Source organism: Fundulus heteroclitus, chromosome 21 (genome assembly GCF_011125445.2).
Source record: "Fundulus heteroclitus isolate FHET01 chromosome 21, MU-UCD_Fhet_4.1, whole genome shotgun sequence".
In the NCBI taxonomy this organism is placed as follows: Eukaryota; Metazoa; Chordata; class Actinopteri; order Cyprinodontiformes; family Fundulidae; genus Fundulus; species Fundulus heteroclitus.
In genome coordinates, this window is record NC_046381.1 from 16,677,827 (window position 1) to 16,704,024 (window position 26,198).

At 40.2% G+C, this 26,198-nt stretch overlaps 2 protein-coding genes across 2 annotated transcripts in view; both read right to left on the bottom strand.

Moving 5' to 3' along the window:
- Nucleotides 1-10,827: 10,827 nt before the first annotated feature.
- On the bottom strand, nucleotides 10,828-12,269 carry LOC105921629 (musculin). The gene is made up of 2 exons (XM_012857477.3): nucleotides 11,405-12,269; nucleotides 10,828-11,196 (listed from the first exon to the last, which is right to left on the bottom strand). The coding sequence occupies exons 1-2, from the start codon at nucleotides 11,819-11,821 to the stop codon at nucleotides 11,119-11,121; spliced, it is 495 nt and encodes a 164-aa protein (XP_012712931.2). The 5' UTR covers nucleotides 11,822-12,269; the 3' UTR covers nucleotides 10,828-11,118.
- A 4,936-nt stretch (nucleotides 12,270-17,205) lies between these two features.
- trpa1b (transient receptor potential cation channel, subfamily A, member 1b) overlaps nucleotides 17,206-26,198 on the bottom strand; it is a 30,653-nt gene continuing 21,660 nt past the window's right edge. The window contains exons 19-29 of the mRNA XM_036125729.1: nucleotides 26,104-26,193; nucleotides 23,856-23,926; nucleotides 23,581-23,737; nucleotides 23,389-23,478; nucleotides 23,025-23,194; nucleotides 22,801-22,930; nucleotides 21,961-22,143; nucleotides 19,783-19,851; nucleotides 19,338-19,439; nucleotides 19,139-19,257; nucleotides 17,206-18,008 (exon numbers count right to left, since the gene is read on the bottom strand). Coding sequence (XP_035981622.1) covers nucleotides 17,795-18,008; nucleotides 19,139-19,257; nucleotides 19,338-19,439; nucleotides 19,783-19,851; nucleotides 21,961-22,143; nucleotides 22,801-22,930; nucleotides 23,025-23,194; nucleotides 23,389-23,478; nucleotides 23,581-23,737; nucleotides 23,856-23,926; nucleotides 26,104-26,193 — 1,395 coding nt within the window. The 3' untranslated portion in view covers nucleotides 17,206-17,794. The remainder of the gene's footprint in view (nucleotides 18,009-19,138; nucleotides 19,258-19,337; nucleotides 19,440-19,782; nucleotides 19,852-21,960; nucleotides 22,144-22,800; nucleotides 22,931-23,024; nucleotides 23,195-23,388; nucleotides 23,479-23,580; nucleotides 23,738-23,855; nucleotides 23,927-26,103; nucleotides 26,194-26,198) is intronic.

A 26,198-nucleotide genomic window follows, 5' to 3' on the forward strand; every position in this document is an offset into this window, starting at 1 on the left:
GCGCTACTTAGTGAGCTACGCCCAGAGCAGATACTGGGAGCCATTGTGGAGGGAAAAATATCATCTCTATTGTCAGGCTGTGGTCGTCTTTGTAATATCAGAAGATGAACTTGGGGAGAATATACGGCACCGGAGGGCGAATGGGACGGGGATGGGACCAACTCCGTCTGTGTGAAAGTTATTCAGACAGGTTAAGAGGGTTCTGCTCAAAACCGTTGTCTCAAAACAGGTTTTCCTGTCCTCATTACAAATAGACCAAAAACACTTATCAGCCCTGTTGAAGTCTATTCAAATCTAGCAATCTACAAACATTTTCTCTAATCTTTTGTCTTTTTCTAAACAAATGCATGCCTGGGCAACACGGCAAAATGATTTGTCAGGATCTCTGACCTGACTATCTTTTAAAAAGTTATCTTTCTTGCAACTCTCATGGCATCTTAATTTTTCTATAAATCCAGTCGAGACCAAACAAACTTCTGCCATGGAACGAACGCTGTTTTGCGAACTTTTAATCTGCTTTTCATGTTTGCATGGGGTGCTTATTCACAATAAAGATACTTATTTTTTAAAAGGGCAGTCTTGACAGGAGAGTGTGTGTGTCCTGAAGTTCTTCCTGGGTGAAACACGCACTGAGGGTGGAAGATGTGAGGCATTTCCAGCGCTCTGAAGATCTGTGCTTCCTCCTCAGATATTCTCCTTCTGCGGCATGTCTCAGAGCTGATACATCCCAAAATTACTTTGATAATGTCTTTTGTCCTAAAATGTATGGTGGACAGTATTAATTATAAAGTGTAGCAAAACTGGGTTTATTTGGATCTTAGTGGTTCTGGATAACACTGAAACACTTCCAGGACTGAACAGGTTTAGAAACGGCATTTAGGCTTTATCACGTGTCGCTTATATATCAGCATTATCAGAAAATGCCTTTATCAATACCCTAACCAGGACAAAAACACCTTATGGGACACCCTACCTTCATAGAATAATGGCAACCCGTCTTGATGCTTTAAAAGAGCATCAAGATCAGCATCAAACGATTCATTAAACAGTATTAGCTCACAGAGCAAAATGTTATGTTATAACATCAGTTTGTTCTTTAATTGTTTGACAGATACGTAAGGAAGTGTAAAAATCTGTGGTTTTTTTTTACTTGTTTTTATCATTTTCTCGGACCATTATTATGACCGGAGATGTTTCCCTTGCTGTGTAGCACAAGTACCAGCCAAGTACAAGCAAGGCAACAGCTTAAAGGTTCATAAAATTGTTTTTGCAGAAACCATTGTGACGTTTTTGGAGACTGGAGTTGTTTCCTGTTGGTAGAAGTCCAGTTTGGTCCTTGCATGCCGTGGACTGACGGTCCAGCACCGAATAATCCTGATTCATATTAAATGAAACAGCCAGGAGAGTAATCCACCGCTAAGATTTGAACCACCTACGATGTTTTCACAGAACCTCGCTTTAACAGTTCGAACCTATCTCTCTCTCTCTCTCTCTCTGGAGAAAGTAAGTGAACATCCAAAACAAGCCCAGGGAAAGAGGCAAGCGGTGTAAATTTCGCTGTTAGAGAGACAGAAAGGTTAGGAGGAGATAATGAGCTGTAGCCACCGCCCAGTTCTTGTAAACAAGGCCTGGATTGTCTTGATGACACCCTGAGAGCAAACAAAAATATCTATTTCCTCTTGGCTCTCATTGGCAGTAACGCAGGAACCAGGACTCCACCCAAGCAGCCCAGGACTGATAGTCTGTTCTCTGTCCTGATGCCAAGTTACAGTGAGACAAAGGCAGACGAGGCAGAGGAATGCCCGTGAGGCTGCCGTGGACGCTTTCCTTTTTTTTAATGCTTCCACCTTTACGCATCGCCCTTCCACTCTGCCTGTAATCTCTCATTTTGTTGTTTTCTTTTCGTAGAAGTCAACTCTTTGCCACAAAGAGCGCTAGTCGTCTGCTGAGAGGGAGACCATCAGTCATTCGCTCATCTGTGCAACAGAGGAGAGCGTCTCTTTGCGAGCAAATAGAGCACACGGTGCACCGGAGCCCTCTCTCTTACACAGATGATGTCCAGAATGAACTTGATTCAGACAGCGTAAATCCTGAAAAGAAAAACCACCGGAGATAGTTTTTTTTTCTTTGGTTGAAAAATAAAATGAGAAAAAAATGATGCAGTAATAATCTAGAATCATGACAACTTAATGTCTCATGCGAACATGTCATCCAGAGCGTTGCCATCAGTTTATTACACCTTTTCCATAAAGACGAATTCAGTTGGAACATTGATCGCATTATTGTCAATTTGTCGGGGGGTAAAAAATACTTTCACAATATCCAAACCTTAAAATCTTCCGGTGTATTTGCTAAAGCGGCGAATTACAAACATGTTACTCTTAAGGCCGCGCATTATGAGCCTAAAATATTACAAACGAGTTTGTTCCAGCCAAGGCCCAGCTCAGATTCCCCTGTAACCTTCTCTGATTTCATTGGCACCTCCATTCCAATCTTTAGCAAACTTTAGAAATAAAACTAAATAAAAAAGATTTGGGGAGAAATATTGTTGAAAAGACTCTTGTGTAAAAATTGCAACTTTAGGAGAAGAGATGAGCGGTTAAAATTCCTCAGTCTGGAACAAGGAATGAAGGACCCAAACAAATGTGTTTTTAAACAAATATGACTGGAACGTATGAGATTGGAATATTTCTGCTGATATTAGTGCTTCAGGCTTCAGTTGATATGAAATAAGAAACAAGATGACAGGGATTTAGGACAGCTCAGAGCACCCAGGCCTAAGCTCAGTGTTTCTTGGGTGCAGCTACAAAGGCAGCCTCGCTGAACCCCTCATGTTGACTTTGGACATAAAGTACCTTCCTGTTCATGGAAATTGTCTTTCAAGTGAAGAAAAATGTTCCTGGTGTATAAAAACAATTTGACTTTGCTGTATACTTGAGAGCGGTGATTGTTTGTCTGAAAGGCGTTTGCTTAAATTCCACTTCAACAACAACAAAAATACATACATGTCTTAAATTGGCTCAGTAATTTGTGTGGAAAGCAAAATTGTGTTATCTGCCTCCTAATTCGGAGCAGGCAGAGCTGTAGACTGCTGTGTTGCTGACAACAATGAACAGACACTGACCTCTGCTGGACAAGAAACATTGTAGTTGATTATATTTGCAAGACTGCACTCCGTGTCCTCTGATAATAACACTGCAAGCGTCATCATTGTGAAACAATAGAATAATAATACAAATAATATTATTAACACCTAATTCAGATTAACAGATAATTAGTGTTTTTTCTCTCTCTCTTCAAAGTAGTACCATATTTAAAACATACTGCAGGTGTCTCTTACAAGGGAGTACTGCACTGAAATGATTCACAAGATCCAAATTGCTCTCATAAGCTCATAAGAGGACGAATGAAACACTTTGACAGAATACTTACAACACAGTACAATTATAATTGTTATTGAGTATTGGAAATATTGTTATATTATGCTTAGAGGCGTTGCTTACAATGTTTGCAGGGCTAATGTGAGGTGGACATTATTAGAGCTGCTTCCTCACAGCGAAAAAAGGTCATAGGTTTGAATCCCGGTCTGGGGTCTGCACAGAGTGTGCGTGTTCTCCCCATGCATGCAGGGAGTCTCTCTGGGTACTCTGGCCTCTTTCCACAGTCCAAGAAGACGATTGCTGATGGTACAGTTAGTCCCTTGGTGCCTGCAGCTTCTTATAGCATTAGAAAGAGTCTGATTTTATTTCATTTAGCTGAAATACCGACAAATGAAAACTGTGCCTTAGCGTTTTAATATTTAAGGTTAGTCATTACTTTGTCTATGAGTCAATTTATAGGGTCTAGAAATGGCTCAGTGGTGGAATTGTGTTAGTCTTTCTTGCTTTGTGATTCTAATTTTAATCCAGATTGAAACACAATAGACTGACTCAGTTTTCCTGCTGAAACTCAAATGAATGACTTGTAACAATCTGCTCTTATTTCAGTGAAATTCCTTTTTCCCCCCCAATCCATTTTATAACAGTCACACTGGTCGACGTTTATTCTGGGATTTTGCAATCATACCCTACACTTTTAAAACAAAGGGCCATATCATGCACTTTTTTAGGACTTAAATACATTTTGTTGTGTACTTGGAGGCTCCAGGAGTGCAGAAAAGTTGAACGTCATCTATCCAGGAGCTTTGTACATACTTTTATGTTCTGTTTGGGTCATACTTTTCAAGCCGTTCTGTTTTCTCTGTTCCCTATTACATATTTTAAAAGATAGCATCACAGTATTTGAATAAGATCATGGACTTATGGTTTACCAGTTTCTCTAATCCAGCATTTTAATTTCTTGGAGCAATTTTGTAGGCTGGAGGATGCCGAAGCTACAAGTGGATAAATAAAAATGCTCAGTTGTCCATTACAACATCCCCCAGCATACTAAAAAAATGGCCCATCTGGTTGGTATAAAATGTAGGGTAGATCCAAGTACCCTTATTGAGTAAGGACTCTGTAGTCAAAGAGGAAATGTGTCAGCGGTCGCCATGATAAGTGCAGTCTGGATAGTGCAGTCAGTAAGGAAAGAGACAGGAAAAGGAGCTTGTATGCTTCCTCTCGCAGCTAGTCTAGCCGAGGAACCTCATCGACGCCAAGGTGCTATAAGGTATCACACAATCCATTGCATGACTTGATGTATAAGCAAGTCCACCTCGCTTGATATCCACTTGAAGTGCCTGCTTTAGATTTAAAGAGACAGCACGCGAACAAGTTGCTCTCAGACGCACCTCAGAACAGGGGAAAAGGGGGCAAAGTGGGGGTAAATTAACAAGGAATTCAGACCAAAACATTGCAGTTCCACTTCATATAGACCACAACTGAATGATTTCAATGTGAAAAGGAAGAACTGAAAATAATTACATGTCACCTCTAAAACAAAAAGTATTCACTTGAGCTTTAAAATGCAAAACAAAGAAACAGGAGCAAGAATCCAAGAGGTATAAGAGGTTGTTCATTTGGAGGACATTTTAACTAAAACAGCCTGTTCATGGGTTGATGAAAAATGTATAACCGCGGTCCAAAAAACCACCCAAAACAAAGCTAAAAGTATTGACAAAGGGCTCAGTGGTGAGTAGGCCCAACTTACTCGTTGATGTCTCAAAAAACTATTTAGGCATGCTAGCTGTGAAGGCATCCTGGTGGAAACGCAGCTACATGTAATGAAAATGGCTTCATCACAAAGGGGCTTCCGTGTTCTTAATCAAACTCCCTTGCTATCCCCAAAAGTCTTCAATGGGTTTTGGATCAGGGGAGCAAGCAGGTTCGTCCAAAAGAGAAAAACAACTCTGGTGGGATCTATATGCTGCGTCTGTAGCATTGGAGGCTATTAATATTGGTAATATTACCTGTTTTTTGTCAGATAATAAAAACCTTTTTCCACCTTTCAGTGTCCCATGTTTGCTGCTCCCTTGCAAATCCTAATTGGGCCAGTTTGTGGCATTAAAAGGGATGCTTTTTTTTCTTGTAACACTTCTCTCACTGATGCCGTCATATGGTTAGCAGGCAGCAGTCAACATCATGAAAGACCTTCCTTTTAGTTGGGGTTGCTTTCATCTTTAAAGACAGTTTGTTGGACTCTTCAGCTCAGCGCAGGGGATATTTCTTTGGATTTGCCACTGTATGTTTTAGTCTTATAATATCTAGGATATTTATTTAAATTACTGCTGAACTGCGTCCAACCTTGGCAATGATGGCACATTGCAAGAGGGATTGTTTCTGTAGCTCAGTGATCTTGTTGCGTTGAAAGCCAGATAGCCCTTTTGCCTTTGTCATCAGGGTCATTATAGTGTGAAGGCCTGACAGACATTGACACAAAGGAGAGATTTTTTCTTCGTACAGCTAATGTTCTTAATTCTTCGGTGACCTAAAGAACTGCTTGTTTGAGTTTAAATGCAGTTCATGGCTATGCATTTTGTGTGTATTTATCTGTCTCCTGTTTTTTCCCCCCGTTTCTTCTTTGTGCATTTTGAATATTCCGCCTGTGACCCACCCACACAAACACTTATAATTTCTTTCCTGGCCTAAACAGAATGTTTAGAAGTGTAAAAACCTTCGGAAGGTGAGTGTTGCATAAATCAGTAGTCCATGCTAGTTATTATCTTAATTACCTTCCCATGCAGTTTGACATTGTTTAGCCGCCGATTACGTTCTCTCCACTAGGTGACACCCTTGTAGCATTAAAGACGTCAGCATCAGTGCGACTAAAATACTCCATAAAATGCCGCCTTGTTTTAGTCTCCTTCAGCATGCAGCCTCCTTGTAAGGATAAGAATCTTCATAAAAATGATTTCACATGTAGCCAAAAAAAAAAAAAATGCTTTTTAAAATGCAAATCCGGCGGCACCTGCTGACTCAGCTCGGCTCCTGCCTCATGGCTTTGTTGACATCATGCCAGCTTTGATTAATGGGAGCCCATTTTCAGTGCAGTCAAGTTGCACGCTGGACATTTCCCTGTCGTTTTTTTTTTTACGCCTTTTCTGTCCCAACAACTGCAGGGGACGGTCCAAGAACAAGAGGCAGGCTGAGTGTGAGAAGGCAGCTCATTAGCCGCTCGGGTCCAGCAGAGCGACCGGTGTGTCCCAGGAGGACGGTTTTAAGGATCTGGGAAACTCACCAAGATGGCAACAGCTGCAGCTCTGCATTAACCTGATGAAAAGACAACCTCTCTCTCTCTCTCTCCTCTTTTCTCTTTGAGTTTGAACCGTTTTGTCAGGGCGTCCCAGCAGACCGCCCCGGCAAACATCTCGATCCATCTGTGCTCCCATCATTGTGGGGCTTAACTGGATGAAAGAGCTGCTGCATCAAGAGATCACCGTTATCCATTCTGTCTGCTAAGAGTGGAGGCTGTTGAGTGCAAGCTTGCGCATTTGGGAGTTGCAAGTTTGGCTGATTGAACGGGATGCTCTGCTACTGACCTTCACCGTCTCCCTGAACTTCCACCTAAACCTACAGGATGTTTTTTTTTCTGAAATAGAAGTCTGCATTCAAAGCTTACAGACGGGCCGAGCTCTCAAAACTCCTGCTAGCAGATATGAGCTCCAGGCAGAATTTTTTGGAAAGAATTTAAGCTCAAAATGTCTTTAAACACATGTATAACTATAAAGAGAGGTATAACTATTGAACCATTTTTTTAAAACTGTTACATAACAAATAAAAACATTTGTACATCATCAATATATTATAGGCTGTTCAAAACATCTGAGGTCACGAACACATTTGACCTTCTCGTTGTAGTTTTTTTTCCCATTCTCTCTTTGTTTCATGTCACCACGGGAGTAATAAAAAATAATAAGTGGTGTATGTTAAATGAAAAAATTTGGGTTGACTGGTTTAAACACACAGCAAGAGAGGAAAGATACTGCTGAGTACACTTTTGGTTATGGAACAAGACTTTTTGGAAGACATTGTACTGCAATAACTTTTTTTTTTTTTCTTTTTAAATCTGATGTAATTTTTTACAACAGTTCTTATTATTGCAAATGCTAACATTAAAAAAAATTGTTTAGCAAAAAACTTTAATGTTTCTTCAAGTTTCTCTGTGGAGAGTACTTAACTATTTCTTCCTTTTCTCTTAGTTTTTTTTGTGTGTGTGCAAAGTACTTTTGCTGACCAGTTTGAAGACTGCTCTTTGTTGAAATAGGCTTATTATTGTTTATCTGTTGTGGTTTTGATTCATAATTAATTATCAGTGTATTGCCATTATTGCTGAAATACATGAAATAACAGGTATTAATTTATTTGCTTGTCCAGTCATTGTGCTGTTTCAACATATAATCCCTTAAAACGTATAAATGGTCATACGCACAATGGAGCAACCAGAGTTGCTTCTACACAAAGACGTTTGTGTGAGAAGCTTTCAAAAAGGCTTTTTTGTTTCTTTTTCTTTTTGGGAGAACCTGCACCCAAAAACATTAGTTACCATTTGTCTGGCTTTAGCTACAGAAAAATAATGACGGAAATAGATTATCAAGCATCATAAAAGTATTCCTGGACCTTGCTCAAGTACAACAAGGGAAAATAGGGCATGGCTGTGCATGGTTTAGTACTATGCCTGGATAAGTATCCTGGGACCAGAGCAGGCTGCGCCCATCTTGGCATCTCTGAACAGGCTAAAGCAGACAGTGAAAAATAAAACAATGAAGAAGTGTAAGATGCAAAAACAATAGTTAGGACTATGCAATGACAGCAGATGACCCTTATCTGACATCCACCCACGAGTTTCTAACCATTTTTTAACAGGTGAGGGTTGGATTACACCTTTAACACGTCATCAGTCAATCAGAGCGCCAACACAGAGTAGCGCAGGGTTGTCAACTGTGCACACAGTGACTCCTTACGCTGACTGACCTGAAGTAAACTAAAATGTATCGATGGACTGAGCTAACTACACAAAGAAAAGGCAAAGCTGGATCTTCCTTCTGAGGCAGTAATGCTAAATACCTCACCACCACTGTACGTCCCTTTTCGGAAAGTCAGGTGTTGTCACTTCTTAAGTTGATCCATTTTGTGAATGGGAAGCTTTTAACCCTTAAAAATTTAAATAACTTGTCACAGCTTTGAAATAAGAAAGACCCTTGATATACAGGTTACAGGTCACCAGTCACAAGTTTTACCAAGGTTTAAAAAAATTTATGTTATAGAAACTTGAAAATCTTCTGCTTTTCTAACAGCTCTTTAAATCGCTGGACAGTTCCTCAACCGTTGCTGTGCACTGCAGTTGAGCTGGCCGAAAAGAGGCAACACTTTTCTCTTTCATTTAAGAAAGTCACATTGGGCTGATTGGATATACCTAAGGTCACGACAAACACAGGTCATGGCGTGGAGAGAAGAGGAGGCTGTTTTGTTTTTGGTTGGTTTGCACAGCCCAAACACACAAAAGTATGTCATCCCTTTTACATGTTAAGATCTGAGAACATTAGTTCAAACATAGACTTTTAGACACTTGAAGAAATATTGAAAAAGATCAGTTTCTCTTCAAGCAAATATGTTTGAGCAATTGTCAACCTCTTTTAAAGATCTATCAGGAGAAAGAAAAATATAAATCTGAAGAGAAACTGATAATTTTCAGGCATCAAAAAGCCTATGTTTAGACTAAAATTATTGGGTCTTAAGAAATTAAAGGGAAAGCTTGGACTTTTCGTTGGTAAAAAAAAAAAAAAAACGAACATGTTATATTACCAAGAGTTTAAAGTAAAGTAAATTAATCCAACATCTAATCAGACGGACACATAATTTTGACTGAGTTTGGCTACTTGAAACGAGTCCAATTTAAAATCTTTGTATCCAAGAGATAGAGCATTAGCAGCCATTAAACATCTACACTTTCACAAGAGACTGTTGTTAAATTAGTCACTGTGCAAACTTACATTGGCAGAGGCTTCTGTATAAGACTGCACAATCAGCTGATCATGAGTCACTTGTATCATTTCCAAACATGTGATGCACAAACATGCACAAATGATAATCAGTCACAAAATCCCAAAGTTTCTTCCTCTCTTGGTAAATAACAATTCAGCCCACAGTGTTGGCCAACATAACTTTAGCATCATAACATGGATGTTGTTTAGCTCACCGTCAAACTTAATTGTGGTCTCTTGTGGAATTTTTTTTTTTTTTTTTTTCAAATGTTGTAATCAGTCTGACTAGATGTTGGTTTTCCACTGCTCTTTGGATTTCTCCACGCTTTTTATGACGACTACTTGTAAGGAAACACTAACTGATAACAACTTCACTTTGAAAAGTCAGATTTTTTCCCATAAGTGGAAACATTTTCTGTTTAAGGAATTTGAAGGTCAGATTTAAAGGGACCTTGTCACGTATTTTGAGCAGAAAAAGAAAACACACAAAACCATATATTCATCCTCAGATAAAACAGTATACGCCAAGTGTTCGTTCTGATCGTGTTTACTCAGTCCTTTTTTAGCCTAAAAAGAATTATTGCACCGCTTAGAGATCAGCAGACACAAACGTTGTTGTGCCATCTGCCAGCCGCACTGCGGAGTTATCAGAAAGCATGACAGCAACAATTGACGCAGCTTCTGTAAGAGCCAGCAGACCGTCCTGCAATGCCTCGCAGTAAATGGACAGTTCAGCGTGGTTGAAGACCAACCCCATCTGTAGGGTTAGGGTTACTTAACCTCTTAGTTTTTAACTCCTCCACTGGGTGTTGCTGTATCGCTCTGCTTCATTGCTTCTCCTTGTGTACTCAGTGCGCACGTGTGCAATATTGTACTACCGGTCACGTGGCGTTGTTATGGCAAATATACACAAACGTGCTTCATTTACTAACAAAAAACAAGTATAAAACAGAAATATTATATAATAGGTGAGCAGGGTAGGATGATTTAATCGGAAAACCTTTGCATAAAACCAGAGTGAGCTACTGACGTAGAAATTCATAGTCGTAGTATGCGACTAGGCCCCTTTAAGCAACATAAGTAAAAATAAAATAAACAAAAATGTCAAGAAAAACGACTAAACTGAAACTAAGTGTTTTAGTTGAAAGCCTTAAATAAATATTCAGTACCTAAAAACACAATATCTCGTCTCTTGTGCAGTAAATATAAAGAAACAATGAGATAATGGTAAAAATGTAAAGGTGTTTTTTTTCCATTCTGTTCAGTACCATAACACTGCAATCCAAAGTAATAATGCAGGCTTCGATTTTGACATGTGTTTATGGAAATAGAGGAAATAATGTATCGTAATTTATTGCCCATTGTGATTCAACAAGTGCTAAATATAGGCTTTGTCCATTTACCAATAACCAGCCTGTTCAATGATGTTAAATCAAACCCATGCTATTTAATGATACTCTGATTCAGTGCACAGATCCATACAATTGCAAAAAGATCAAAATCTTGAATTTAAAAAAATCATCCACAAGCTTACAAAGGAAGTAAGCCTGAATGTTACATGTGTACACAGTAAAACACCTACACTTCTGAGTCAGGAGTCATTTAACTACAAAACCATAATACCAGGACAGTCGATTATGAATGCAAAGCCCAGAGGATTATAGCTGAGTCAGATCTGGAGGTTCTGGCAGATTAGCTGTCTAATGAAGAAAGATGGACTATGCTGTAGCTCCACAAAGTCTGACAGCGGATGAGATGTCCTCCTCTGATCTTCCTGTCGACATAAATGGCCATGTCTGAAAAATTCATACATAACAGAATAATTACAGAAGAAATGTGCTCATATCTTATTCTCAAAGTGTTGAAATGAGCAAGAACAATCTTGAGCCGTAAGGTTAACATGGCTCTGTGAGATAGATTTGGTCATATTTATCTAGAAAATGAAGCTTCGTTTCCCCATTAAAAGCATTTTCACCAAACATGGCTTTTGGAGAAGTTTCGTACCAGACTGACTGGATGCGCAAAGCTGTTCTCCAGCCGGTCCTCCTGCAGAATCTGCCTGAGGTGGCAGATGTAGCTGGAGGCGAGACGCAGCGTGTCCAGTTTTGACAGTTTGGTGTCCGCGGGAACCCAGGGCAGGCTCGTTTTCAGTCTGGAGAAGGCTTTGCTCAGCACTCTCATCCTCGCCCTTTCCCGAGCGTTGGCGGCGTTTCTCTGGGACTGCCGCGACTCCTTCTGCTGCGCCTTGGGGAGCCCGCTGCGCTCCTGCTGGATCTGCCTCCTCTCTGCGTCCTCCTCATCCAGATGCGTGTCTGAAAACCGCCCGGAATTGAGGCGGGTCGCTTTCCTCACGTTTGCGGAGGTCCTTCCGCGGAAGATCTCGTCGTCCTCGGGATCGCTTGGAGCCGAGCCTGTCGACATGGCTGTTCCGATTTGGCCTCAGAAGGGCAGCAGAGCTTCTCTTTGCCAAAGATGAGGAAAAAAAGTTTTTTTAAATTGGTAGCTCAGTAGCCAATATCCATTTGATAACCCTGTAGCTGAAGGCCCCAAAAGGCCAGCGTTCAGCAGTCTTACAATGCAACGAGTTAAAGTCCACCAGCGAAGTCTGGACCCCCCTAATTTAAGCATCCTACCCTTGGCCTCTTTGCATTTCTCCTCCCCTTTTCTTCAAACCTCCATGACCCCGGTGAGAGCTCTGTCTCAGAGGAAACTGTCGAAGACTTAAGTCGCCCATCTCCAACCAAATCATTCGGTAAAGCCCTGTGAATTAATGGCTAGTTATCGGTAATCCAAGTCACTGTTTGAGGATTTGGTTTTACAGAAGCAACACAAGATCCCCAGCATATTGTGCAGGAGGTCGCAACCTTCCCGCTACAACTGTGCGCGCACCGTAAAGAGAATGTGCTTGTGCACATATACGGAAAAAATACCCCTTGCTGTTTGTTGCTCCTACAGATGTGCTTTAATAGAAATGTCTTAGGGAAGCTTATCAAAAGCACCTAATCCTTTGCTGATTTCACAGAGGGATTGGGTTTCTGCAGATGGAGCCGCCTTTCACACGCAGCCCTTGTGCACCGGCCCCAGCTGCTGGTGGTTCCCATGACATCTGGAGTACTGGCATGACAAGGGTGTGGCAGATGCAAGGAGGCCCCATCTTCATTCACATGTAGAAGCATTTCTCTCTTCTTTTTTTTTTTTTTTTTTTTACTGTTTAATGTAGGGGATTATGTATTTGTTTTGCGCCCTCTGAAAAATCTCATAGAACAATCCACTGAAACATATGGTGTGGAGAGTCAGGAGTGACACCTGTTGGAAAGGCGACGAGGCATCGGTAAGAACCTGTTACCGAAGCTGTGAAAAGGCCACAGCTTTGAAGAACAAACGTAAAGCTTTCACTCTCATTTCTTGGGATATTTCACAGGGAACTATAATAATATTAAATAATAACGATGATAAAAATGTGTTATGTGGGAAATTTCTACAAAAAAGATGAACAAGAGTTTGGCAAATATTATGTGCAACTGAAATGTGTGTATGTCTGAGTTTTTATAGCAGCCCCAGAAAATATATCTCAAAGAGATAAGAATTTTTATTTTCTACACTGCTACACCGGTATCAAAGCTGTTCTGCACTCCAGTTGTTCCCAGGCTGGTACTGTGCCTTACTTTTTTCTTTTTTTTTTACCTTTTGTCACAATTACCTCTATAAACATCAATGTATTAAAATTAGATTTTATGTGATAGATCAACGTTTTTGAAGTGGAAGGTACATTTTGTTCACCTCCTGAATACTGCCAAAATTAGAAATATTTGGTCCAGGAATAACACTGAAAAACTGGTCCATGCATTCGTTACTTCCAGGCGGGACTATTGTAATTCTTTACTATCAGGAAGTCCACAAAATGCATTTCAAAGTTTTCAGCTGATCCAAAATGCTGCAGCACGAGTTCTGATGAAAATCAACAAGAGGGATCATATTTCTCCATTTTTAATTTCCCTTCATTGGCTTCCTGTTGAATCAAGAATATAATTTAAACTTCTCCTTCTCACGCATAAAGCCCTTAATAATCATGCTCCATCATATATCAGATATCTGATATGAATGATGATGTATGTTCCTAACAGATCCCTCCATTCTCAGACTGCAGGTCTGCTGGTGGTTCCTAGAGTCTCTAAAAGTAGAATGGGAGGCAGATCCTTTAGCTATCAGGCTCCTCTCCTGTGGAACCAACTCCCAGTTTTGGTCCGTGAGGCAGACACCCTGTATACTTTTAAGACTAATCTTAAAACTTCCCTTTTTGACAAAACTTATAACTAGAGTGGCTCATGTTACCCTGAGCTACCTTTATAGTTTTACTGCTATAGGCTTAGGCTACTGGAGGACATCAAATTCTATTATTTTTTTTAACTCTGCTGAGTTCTTGTACCGTTCTCCAATTTGCATAGTTTGTTGCTATTTAAACTTTTTGTTTTCTCTGTCTTTTTTCTCTTCATAATAGGCAAATCTGGTCTGGTGTTCTGTTAGCTGTGACTCCATCCAGGAGAGGAAGATCATCTGCCATTACCCTCTTTAACATAGAAAGTATTCCTGGATCAATGTGTGCTTCTGTGCTTTTTTGTCTGTCTTGTTGTGTCTCTGCTCTGTCTTCTCTAATCCCCAGTCAGTCAAGGCAGATGACCATTCACACTGAGCCTGGTTCTGCTGGAAGTTTTCCTCCCTGTTAAAGGGCAGTTTTCCTCTCCACCATCGCTTCATGCTTGCTCAGTATGAGTTATTGCTGCAAAGCCATGGACAATGCAGACGACTATCCACTGTGGCTCTACGCTCTTTCAGGAGGAGAGAACGCTGCTTGTCAAGACTTGATGCAATGTACTGGGTTTCCTTACATACAAAACTAATAAAACCAAATTGAATTATATATTTTGTTCATTAATAAAAATTTGCAAAATGTGGGATGCATTTGTTTTCTAGCCACTTTACTGGAGTAAAACTCCCGTGCAACCGATGGCTTTCAGTTGCTTCTGCACACAGCTGGTTGAGAGACCATTCTGATTGGATAACTATTGATCAGGCACCCTGCAAATCTCTCTTTTATTGAAAAGTGGCGAGAAAATGATCCGTTGTTGAAAGAAAGTTTTAAGAAACGGCAATTACAAGTTACAAGCAGAGAAGGCGAACCGTTAGATTATGTCAAAATTACATTTCTGGCTCTCTCAGCAATGCCCATTTGTGGCAGTAGATAATGATCCAAATGATCCTAAACACAGCATCCCCACAGTGAGACTTGTTGGTGGCACAGGTGCAGAAATGTGTCCTGATGTGGGGGTGTTTTTAATTCAGCAGGGACAGGGAAGCAGAGGAGAAGTGAAGATGGATGGAGGTAAACCGAGAGCTAGACTGGATGAAAACTTTTCAGAACTTGCAAACAAAAACAAAAAAAGAAACTTGAAACCGGGATGAAGGTTCACCTTCTGCCGCAACACTTACTTTGAACACAAAGGTCCGGCTAAGATGGACATTTTTGGATTAAAGCATATTGATGCGTGAAGACTGGCCGGTCAAAGTCCAGACCCAAATTCAAATGACAGTCTGTGACAAGATTAGAAAACTGATGTTTGCGGACGTTGAGCTAACTCTTAAGCCGGCTTTAGTCAACTCAAGTATTTTGTCTTCTGAAATTTCCTTGCAAGTTAGCAATTTAAAAATGCTCCACATCTTTCTGCCCAGACGTCCGTCTTTCTAAGCCCAACAGTGCTCTTTAAAGCAAAGACACATTCCTGCACCTGTGCTTTTCCATGCAGCTTTTCAAAAGACTAGGAGACCTTGCAGGGGTCCCTGCTCTTAACATTTCCTCGGATGAGTCATGACGCTGGGATGTTGAGTTATGCCTGAAAGAGAGGGAGCGGTTCGGGCGGTCTGCCAACCCCATCCTCCGTCACCGCATCCGTCAGCAAGCCGGACGGCCTGACTGACACCTGTGAAGGTGCAAGCTAAGGGATTCTGCTGTCGGATTTACGGCTCATCCGATGAGCTGCCCTTTTTTTTTTTTTTTTTTTTTTTTCTTGACGGACACAAAAAGGCATCGGCTGTATGACATATGACATAAATCACCCTGGCGCTTCATTCACTGTCACTGGGAGAACAGGCGGAGATAAAACATTGCGCTCATTGGTCATTCTACGCACACACTTCTTGGAGTAAAACAGAAAAATATTGCCCCAAACGCTGATGTAATTGATGGCGTTATGGTTGTTCTATTTGCCCCGGGGATAATTAAATTCAAGGCCGGTGGTGATAAATAACACGTTAAAGTGGACTTGAAGGGAGAGTAGGCATTTGTCCATCAGCGGAGACTTTTCCGGGGGGTTTGACCTCTGTCAGAGGTCTGGCTGGAGAAGCAGAGGGACAGGTGCGGGCTCATGATGTCAGAGGCTGAACTCTGTTTGCATCTTGTGGTTCCCATGATCTCCACTAAAGTCGTTTGCAGCACTGAACTCAAGGCAAAAAAGCAACGATAAAGTCAGTTGTCTGATCTGTTTGTCTCTCACGCCGTACGCATGGAAATGCTTTTGTTATGTGACCGTTGTTATATGCTTGAGGGCAGCCTTTCTAATAAATGATTTAAATGCGTGCATGTTCTATCAGGCTTTATTTGGGAGCGTGAGAGCAGACAAGGCACACGAAGGCACGCTAAAGCATTACAGCAACTGTGACTGTAACAGCAACGCTGCACACACAACACAGAGGTTACGTTGATCGACACGCTGAGTGTTACTCCCTGTAAAGTTGAGTTTTTATTGTTGGACCTGTTCCCCTGTCTGGATTCCCCGTACAGCAGCATAACAATGTTAGTGCTGCATCTCTGTGATTGAGCCAGTAATTAGAATTTGTCTACGGTTCTGGTTCAGCTTCAGAGAGAAAAGATATTTAAACACAGTGTGCTCCAGTATGAGAGTATTTGTTCACAAGAGATTTAAACTTTAATAGGCAGGGTTCCAACAGAGTCTGGGCTTGTGTGGGGTTTAATTGAGGGATTTATTCAGAAGTGGATATGAACAGAAAAAAGACTTTTCCAGGCTTTATTCAATGTTCTGTTCCATCCATCCATCCATCCATCCATCCATTCATCCATCCATCCATCCATCCATCCATCCATCCATCCATCCATCCATCCATCCATCCATCCATCCCCATCATACATCCATCATTCTGTCCATCCATCCATCCATCCATTTGTCCGTCCCCATCATTCTGTCCATCCATTCATCCATCCATGCATCCATGCATCCATCCATCCATCCATGCATCCATCCATCCGTCCATTTGTCCGTCCCCATCATTCTGTCCATCCATGCATCCATCCATGCATCCATCCATGCATCCATCCATCCATCCATCCATCCATCCATCCATCCATCCATCCATCCATCCATCCATTTGTCCGTCCCCATCATTCTGTCCATCCATGCATCCATGCATCCATCCATCCATGCATCCATCCATCCATCCATCATAGATCCATTTTTCAACCATTTGTCATTTATCATCCATACATCCATTTTTGATCCATCCATCAACCTATTTGTCCATCATCCATACATCGATTCATCTATCCAACCTTCATCTATCCATTTTAACCCATCCATCCATGCCTCCATCCATCTGCCCATCCATCCATTCATCCATCTGTCCATCCATTCATTTGTAATCCGTCCATCCTTTATGGATCCATTTTTTAACCATCTGTCCATCCATTTATCCATTTGTTCATCATCCATCAATCAATCCATCCTTACATCCATCCATACATCTGTCTGTCCGTCCATCCATCCATTTGTCCTTCTGTCCATCCTCCATCATCAATCTGTCCATTCATCCATTTTTTTCAGCCATCCATCCTTCAAAGATTCATTTTTCATAAATTCATCAATCTATCTGTCCATCCATCTATCTGCTTTTCATCCATCCATATGTCCATTCGTCAACCATCCATCCTTACTTCATCCAACCATCATTCCATCATTCATACATTTTTCTTCCTTCCTTGCTTCATTTTTGGCTATCTTCTTTCCAACTGTGGCATTTAGACTTTATTCCAAAAAGAATTGTGGATATTTCAATCTGTGTGGAATTTCTACATGGGAAATGTGTAGCAACCCAAAATGAGGCAACAATTATATAAAAAAAAATGACAACATAATTCGGATTATCGCAAACAATCCCTTGTGGCTACATGGAAAAAATAAATATTGAAATTAAGCACTGAATCGTCGTATGAGTAATTACAGTTACACACACAATTTTACACCTCCAGACTTCAGCTACACTTGTATAACATAGTAAAAATTTCACTGTGCAAATTAGAAAAGTTCATGCTGTGTAGGTCTCTACTGCTTATTTGCGTTTGGCCTCTATAGCCTTAATCAACGGCACCCAGCGGGACGTGCTGCGGCCTCTTGCTTTGCTCTGACTCAAGTTGGGCCACATGTTGCTTCTTGGCGTCGCCGGACCGTCACACTCCTCGCCCTCAGAAGAGATTTCCATCTTCTGGATGATGAGCTTCAGAAGGCCATGCTGCTTCTCTAGCATGCTTGACATTTCTTTCATTCTGCCGAGAAAAAAAAAAAATTTTTTTTTTACAGCATTCATTATTCACGTCTTTCGAATCAGAAACTTTAAAGCATTTTATCTGGATTTTTGATGCTAGACCAAGTCAAAATTGCACACAGATGTGAAGTAGAAGATAACCCCCCCCCCTTCCAGTTTTTGACAGTAAAATATTGAAAAGTTAAGCATGCATTTTGGGTTGACTTAATTTTAAAATAATGCCCCTAAATAAACTTCAGGGCTACCCATTGTATCTTGTGCAGCAACCTTTTGAAATGAGTACAATCCACCTATCTGCTACATGTAGGGGAAAATGACCCTTCACAACACCCTTAACACCATCGCTACAATGAAACATGGTGGTAGAAGCATTCTTTTGTGGAGGTTATTTTTTATTTTTTAAGCAGGGACATGAAAGTTGGTCAGAGTTTAAGGGAATATGGATAGCGGTCCTGGTAAAATTTTGTTAGAGGCTTCAACTGACTTAAAAAAAACTAGGCGCTGATTCGCCTTTGAGCAAGAAATCAGTGGGCTAGTGGTTCAAGCAGGGTGTCACTGGAGAGTTTGCAAGCTTTTTCCACAGGTGTAGCACAGTGGTAGCCCACTGGCCCCTAAAAGGGATGTGTTAAATGCAGAGGGCCAATTTCATTGGAATGTGTGTTGCAATGACAAATAAAAATGATTATCATCAAATTTGCAAAAAATAACACACATGTATCTTTTCCTCTTAACTTCACAGGCATGCACCACGTCGTGTTAGTGTAATACAAACAAAAAGAAAAAAAAAGAAACAACAAGATTCAATGAAGTTTGTGTGGAAATGTTGAAAGGATATGAATTCTTTTGCAAGGCAATGTGAACAAATCTTATTAGAGAAAGTGCTACAATTATCCTCCCCTGGGGGGCGCTCAAATATAAAAAATAATTATCGCAACCCTTCACAGCATTTCCCTCTTTAAATATCAGATTTTGCACTCTATGACTTTGTGCTGTGTTTGTGCTGATGATTTCAAATGTTCTTTGACATCCTGAAGTTCACCTAAATGAACACTTTTTTAAGCCTTTAGGAAATTAAAGAAACAAACTACTCGTGATCATGCGGCATCTGCTTTTGGGGGGGGGGGGCCTTACCTGGCCTTCTGCTTTCGGAGCTCATTCTCTACAAATGTGCAGCTCGGGGATTTGGACTGCAGACGAGTCCAGACTTCACTTCTTTCCTCCTCACCGGAGATCATTTGTTTCAGGAAGTGCTGTGAGAAAGTGTGAATATTTATAAGAGGGGGAATTGACATGATTTATTAAACATGTTTATTGTAGTCACGCCGCGTACCCTGGAGCATTTGCGATTGGGGTAGATGGTGACTGAGGGTTTGTCCACTCTCTTCATAAACCAGTAAGGGAGCTTGTCTTCCAGGCATGTGTGGAGATCAATCTTAGACCAGAGGGGAGACATATAAACTCTACATTAGAAAACTAAACAAACCTAGTTAATCATTCTGAGGCATATCTACCATACTAATCGTTTTATAGCACTGCCCCATTGCGGAGTTTGTTTTGGCATGGTAGAGCAGGATATTAATAGCTTACTCTGTGGTGTGCGTTATTAGCTTGTGATCTATCATCTCCATGCTTCTAAAAATGTTACTTGGACATGATCCCAAAGTTATTACAAAGAGCCTCAACAACAACACACAGTTGCATCTACTGTGTGTATTATTTGCATGTCTGGTAGATTCGATGTGCTCTCAAGAAGAAGATGAAAGCTCCATGCCTACCTGCATTGCTATTCGTTTTAGAGAAGCATTTCTTTGAACTTCAGCAATGTCTCCGACTGCCAAACCAATCTGTAAGGACAGAACCAATTCAATGTGTCATCGAGCAACGCACAATTATAGCAACCAGCATATTTGCAAAACTACTGACAAAAACGATGCATGTTTCCAGAAAACACAAAACAAGATTATTTAAATTGGAACTGTTCTGGGGAAAAAAAGAGAAAGATTTTAGTTGTGCCATGTTTCCTAAAATTGAAGCGCTTTTGTGGGTCGCAAAACACCAAATAGTGGGTAATTTTCAGAAATTCCAACATGTGAGCTGTGGGGTAACATAAGCGCTGAATAAAGTAACCTGTAAGTTGAATACATTTTCTATTGCTTACAATCGTATTTAATATATTAGAGTAATCTTTAGAAGTTTATTTCAGTAACCTAATTCACAAAGATTAATTACACACAAACTGATGTTTTCAAGCCATTATTTCTGTTAATTATGATGATTTACAGCTAGTGAAAACACATTTAAGATTTGAATAATAAATCAGACCAATAACAAAAACAATTTTGATACAGAGACCTAAAGAATATGTTTAAGACCTGCGTAAAGGAAGCTAATTTCAAAAGCTGTTTTTTAATGTGACAAGCAAGCCTCATCGTTTCAAAAATTAACAAAAATTAATTATCTTCTCAACCAAAAACCACTTAGGCCCTGTCCACACAGAGATGGGATTAGGTGTATAGGCAAAGGTATCTTGTCATGTAGGCAGTGTGTCCACACAGATCCAGCATTTGCCGGAGTAGAAAAACAGCAGTTTCATGTTTCTGTGAGTTTTTCCTTAAAGGTGCCATGGTATCACTGTATAAACAATTACATATTGCTGCATATGTAAATTCTCCAAAGAATTTCATTAAAAAAAAAAATAACACCAGCTTGTTGTTCTGTCAGGCCAAATGTCCCTCCTCAGTATATGGGTTGGTCGCGGTGATGATAAGCAGCTCTGCGTAGTTGACTTCTCTCTGATTGTCTATAACCATATTTGGAAAAATGGTCAAACGCTCGTCAGTCAGTTACAGACACACCTTCCTTACATTTGACAGCATTTAGAAATTAAGTAAACTCACGGGTAATGACAGCGTTGTGGTCGCCACCTTCAGTGTTGGCGCAGAAGTGTTTGTTCTGTACCTGATGCTGTTCTGTTTGTTCTCCGAAAACTCCGAGTGGAAAACTCCGAGTTGAATTCCCTCATGGCCTTATCAGTGCACAACAGATATTATACCCCAAAAACCTCAGAAAAGCGAATTTTTTTGTCAAGGCCCCTTTTAAACGATAACGTCACATCTCCATCTTACTCTGTAACCCGCATGCGCCTCACGCTCTCAAATGACAACAAACATTCTGTCGTTCGGTGCTGCGGTCATCCTAAGTAAGGCAAATGTTGGTTTTGTTATGTCTGATAATAGCATCCTTGGATTCCTCCTGTCAAGCGATATGTTTGTGTCTGATCCTCTGCCACGTTGCTGTGTTTTTACTTCGTGTGAGTGGTCTGTGCATGCCCAGCGTTTTTTTTTTTTTACATGTTTACTGTGGTAGTACAGCGTTTTCAGTGGTCCAGCATCCTCTCGTGTGGGCACACTGTTTTATCGTTTATGCAAATTTACATTTGACTTTGTGTGGACGGGACCTTAGCTGTAGCTGTAAAAGTTTGTACCTAGCTTTTTGACAGCGCTATGACAAACTTCAAACCTATTAGTAAGCTAGGCTTCTGAACCATCTGGAAGTTGTTTGCATAAATTGTTTACATGCCTTTTTGACAGTATTTAATAAGTTATTACTATTTTAGTAACATCACAAACAAATTCTTCTGTTTTTTGTTGGTTTAAAAAAACCCAGTGAAGTCTAATGTTTTTCATGATTGCTTAGAATGTAATTGGTTTAGTCAAATGAGTACATTTTTAAAATTGTTTGGAACATTATAAAATTATTTAACTGTCTTGTAAGTTTTAAATCATACATATTGATTAAAATGTTACCATATAGAATGTATTCAAATTTCTCAACCAATTTTATGTCCTAAATCCTAACAGCTTTGAAAGCGTTGCTGTGGAATATATTTTGGCCTTCTAAAATCACCAACCTGCCCCAGGTGCAATTAAAAAAAACAGGGCTAGCATGCTTACCATCAGGTTCACCAGGAGGATCGGCATGAGCAGAACAAAGTGCACGAAAATGGCATATGTCAAGAAACCGAATGCAAGTTCGTTGTTCAAATAAGCATCCAGGAAGTTGTTCTGATAGTTCAGTTCGCCGACCATCATCACAAAGGTTTGAATCACAGAGAGTGGCACGCTGTTAAACTCTTTCTGTTGACAAAAACAAAGTGATAATGCTTAAGTATATGTCAGTGAAATCAATTTACAGTAAAACAAAAACTGGATGCGTATATATTTCTTAGACGACATACAGTCTCCGTCTTAATTTGGGTCAGCAGTGGTTTTTGCCTTGGAAATCTTTTTGTTGAATCATGAACACTAACCTTAGCTGAGGATATTCAGGCCTATGGAGGTTTTGTGGGTACGTCTGTGAATTAATGGATGAGCCATCATTGTACACTTTGAGTAATTTTGGTAGGCAAGCCACTGCTAGGAAAGCTCACCACAGATCAATATGATCTCCATTCGTCTATAATGGCTCTCTCACTGTGGTCTGCTGGATCCCTAAAAGCTTAGAAATGACTTTTAGCTCTTTTCTGACAGACAGGTGTCGAGAAATGTCTTTCATCCGCTCTTAAATTTCTTTAGATCTGCACTTGTGTATTGTGTCTTAAGATCTTTTGGCCTACTTCACATTCTGTTCAAGTAATTTCTTGATCCTTTATCCATCCATTGAAAAATTTATTAATTTTAACTAAAGTACCTTTGTCTGACACTACAATCAATTTGATAATCCGATGTACCTTAATGAGACAAAAATAAAAGAACAATATGTGCTCTGTAGGATATCTTGTTGTTTTCCCATACCTGGTTGAGCATCAGCGCGTGGAACGCCAAACTAAACGCCAGCATCAGGTACACAAACAGCATCACAATACGGATCAACGTCCTCATGATCTCCCCGAACATCACCACATAGATGCCGACACCCTCAAACCTAAAACACGTGGAAATGTTACAACCCCAGCAACGCTCAAAGCACACGTCTATGAAATAAATGCAAAAAAAAGTGATAGTCAGAGTCAACGTGCCTCTGCATATAAAGGAGAAACCCGATCCAGGAGTTTAAAACTGCCATTGCCCCTGCTTGCCAGTACCAAGAACCTTCTGCATTGACCATGAGAGGAATGACGAACAGAAGAGAGCTGACGGCTGACATCCAGTCAACCTGGTTGGAGCCGTCTCTGAAGTAACTCCAGCGCTTTGGGGTAGAAGTGGAGGATTACATGCAAAGTTTTTTTTTTTTTATGCGAACAATATTCAAGGGCAAACTGTAAAAAGGAAATACTGATTCTGTTCAACCAATCTGGCCAAGTTAAATTTAAGAGGATTCATTCATCGAAAACTATTGCACGCATTGTTATGATATCACCAAAAAAAGACATAATTCTGCACCTGCTGCGATATCTGAACCAGTTCTTTTCCGATCGAATAGATGTTTGTGATCAAGACCATCACCATGCAGATTGACAAGAAGACGCTTTGCTGGTAAAAAAAAATAAAAAATCAAAAGTAGCTCATTAAACCTTTGTTAGTTTGATTTATGTTAAATTAATTAGGAGTACAGGGCAGCCCATTGAATGGTACCTTTGTGAATGAAATGGGGACCATGATAACGTCGAGCTCGCCTGTCTCAGTGGTGTTCACTGAGGGTCGAAGGGTCACTATCAGGTTTGTTAAAGGCAACAGCCCTAACAGGTACAAAAACATGTTGAGCACATGAGCTTTGCTCCCGTAGGCAACCCTGTGGAGAGGACAGAAGCAGAAGTGATTTAGGATTGAATATAATTAAAACCCTGCATGAAATTTGAGAAAGGAGAATAAGGTATGCGTTCTGTGGGATCAACACTGCTGATACACACCATTTCATTGCCAGATACTTTTTGCAGACTGGGTGGTTGAGGAGCTCAATTCGGTTATACTGCACCATCGCCTGCAGAGATTGTAAAAAAAAAAAAAAAACATCTTATATCAGATTAAAAGATTTATTTTATTCATCTTCATAAGTACAGTTGTGGTCATGTTAGATTTATTCAAACTGTTATTTTTCAAACGTGAAACGAAGATACAGATACAATTTAAAATATTTTCCCAAAAAACAAGAATCTAGTGCAAACGTTTTACCTTAGTATAGATTTTCTCAAGTCCACACACGGTCACATTGAGCTAAATCTCTTTAAGAGATTTGGTTAACAGCGTTCACTAGATTGACACATGGAAAAGTCCAATGAGCTCAGCTACGGAAAGTTGTGAAGTTACACAAGTTGGGAAAATCATTTGGAGTCATTTCTTTTTTCTTTTTTTCTTTTTTTACATGTCCTGTCTGGTAGTAGACATGCTAATGAGAGCCCAACAGATTTTACTTTCACAAGTGGAGCATTACTGGTATTGCCATAGTGCTCCTCATGATTTATATATGCAAATAGCTTTATTAGATTTTATTCTGGGACTATTTAACACTCAACTGACATAAAAACGGGCAGGTACAAGGGAAAAAAAGGAAGAGAAAAACAAAATGCTAAAAGGGAGAAAATGTGACAAACAACATCCTCGGAGTCTGCTTCTACACCTGCAGAGAGAGATGTAAAACAAACAGCAAAACCAACCAAAAGGTATCACAGGTACAAACAACTAAAGCCTCGATAACATCACTGATGAATACATAGTATTATTTAATTAAACTGTATAAAGTGACAACCAAAGCTAACTATAGTGTTTATCTGTGTAGAAGTGAATCTGTAAGCACCTGGATCCAAGCACCTGTAGGTCTTTGTGAGAGTGTGCTTGTATATGTAAGGTTTATCCATAAGTAAAATGATCAATAGAGGTTGTGAGAAGCCAGACTCGACCCCCCCCCCCCCCCCCACAGAGCGCCGAGGCACACACCAGGGAAACCAGAACCCCAGATGCCCGACAAAAAACCCAGAGCAAGGATGCCCAAAAGGGACCAACACAGATTATTTCTGAACAGATGCAAATTCTAGGATTGCCAGTTCAATTAACTGTGCACAATTTAAATAATTAAGGTTTGTAAGCAACTTGCCATGGTCTGAAAGAAGACCCAGACTGTCCACTACAGATGAGAGGAAATTGGTAAAGATGTTGATGAACAGCAGCACAGAAATCAACACAGGTAATCACTTGCATGAACTGGAAAATGCTGAAACGAAGAAGATAGCTTTTTCCTAATAGTGACACCTTCAACCTCAGAAATGTGCCGCTGCCCACAATGACCAATCAATTGCTCTCTGGACAAACGTTTTATGGCGACAAATATTGAGCAATCTAGTCACAATGACAAGTGGAACAAAAGGACCCTGTGGGCACCAGAGTAAACCCACAACATATTCAATCACAATCCTCGGTTCTCAAACCATATTTTGTTCAATCAATTTAAACAAGATAAATAACAATTTTCAAATCTGTCATTTAAACCCAAAAATTATTTTGAAATTCGCATCCATGTTATTGATGAGTGATTTTACAAAAGTTCTCTTTGGACTTACATCTTATTAAAATTGTATGCAAATTAAAGTCCCTCTTAATTACACTCTGTCACCAGATTATTTGGTGCGATTGGCGGAAACAAATGCACTCATATGAAACAGTCCGATGATGTACTGCACCCCAGGGGGTTGACTTGGGGGGGTTGAGTCTTTTGTTACCAATTGATTCAATACTAAAATATAGTAATACAAATACATGAATCTGCTCCTAAAACATTAATATATAGATATTTATATGTAGTGCTAAGAATTTAGTTCTATTTTAAGTGGACCAGTACATTCAGTGGGGCAATAATGCCATATCTGCATTAACAATACATTGATCAAAGGTAATCTTCACTTTTGCTGTCAGCTGTCCAGCACAGAGAGTAGATGGAAGCTTCTGAAATTTGATTTTACTAACTTACCGAGAAAAGAAAGTGAACCGAGAAAGTGACTTTTCATTTTGTCAAAGCCTCATTAAACACAGCAAATCTACTAAACAAGATCAAGTCGAATTGTGATTGGCTGTACCTTTGGGACTGAGCGGATAAACGAACGGAGCCACATGTGAAACAGCTGCATTTGACAACACCAAAGTTTGATTTGAGAGGGCAAAACTTACATTGACTGCTACAAGTGGCTGAGGAGCCTTGCCCTGCAGGCCTAAGTTTGCCGAAACGGGAGCCTGGAGCCATCTGAAATTATATTCAATCTACA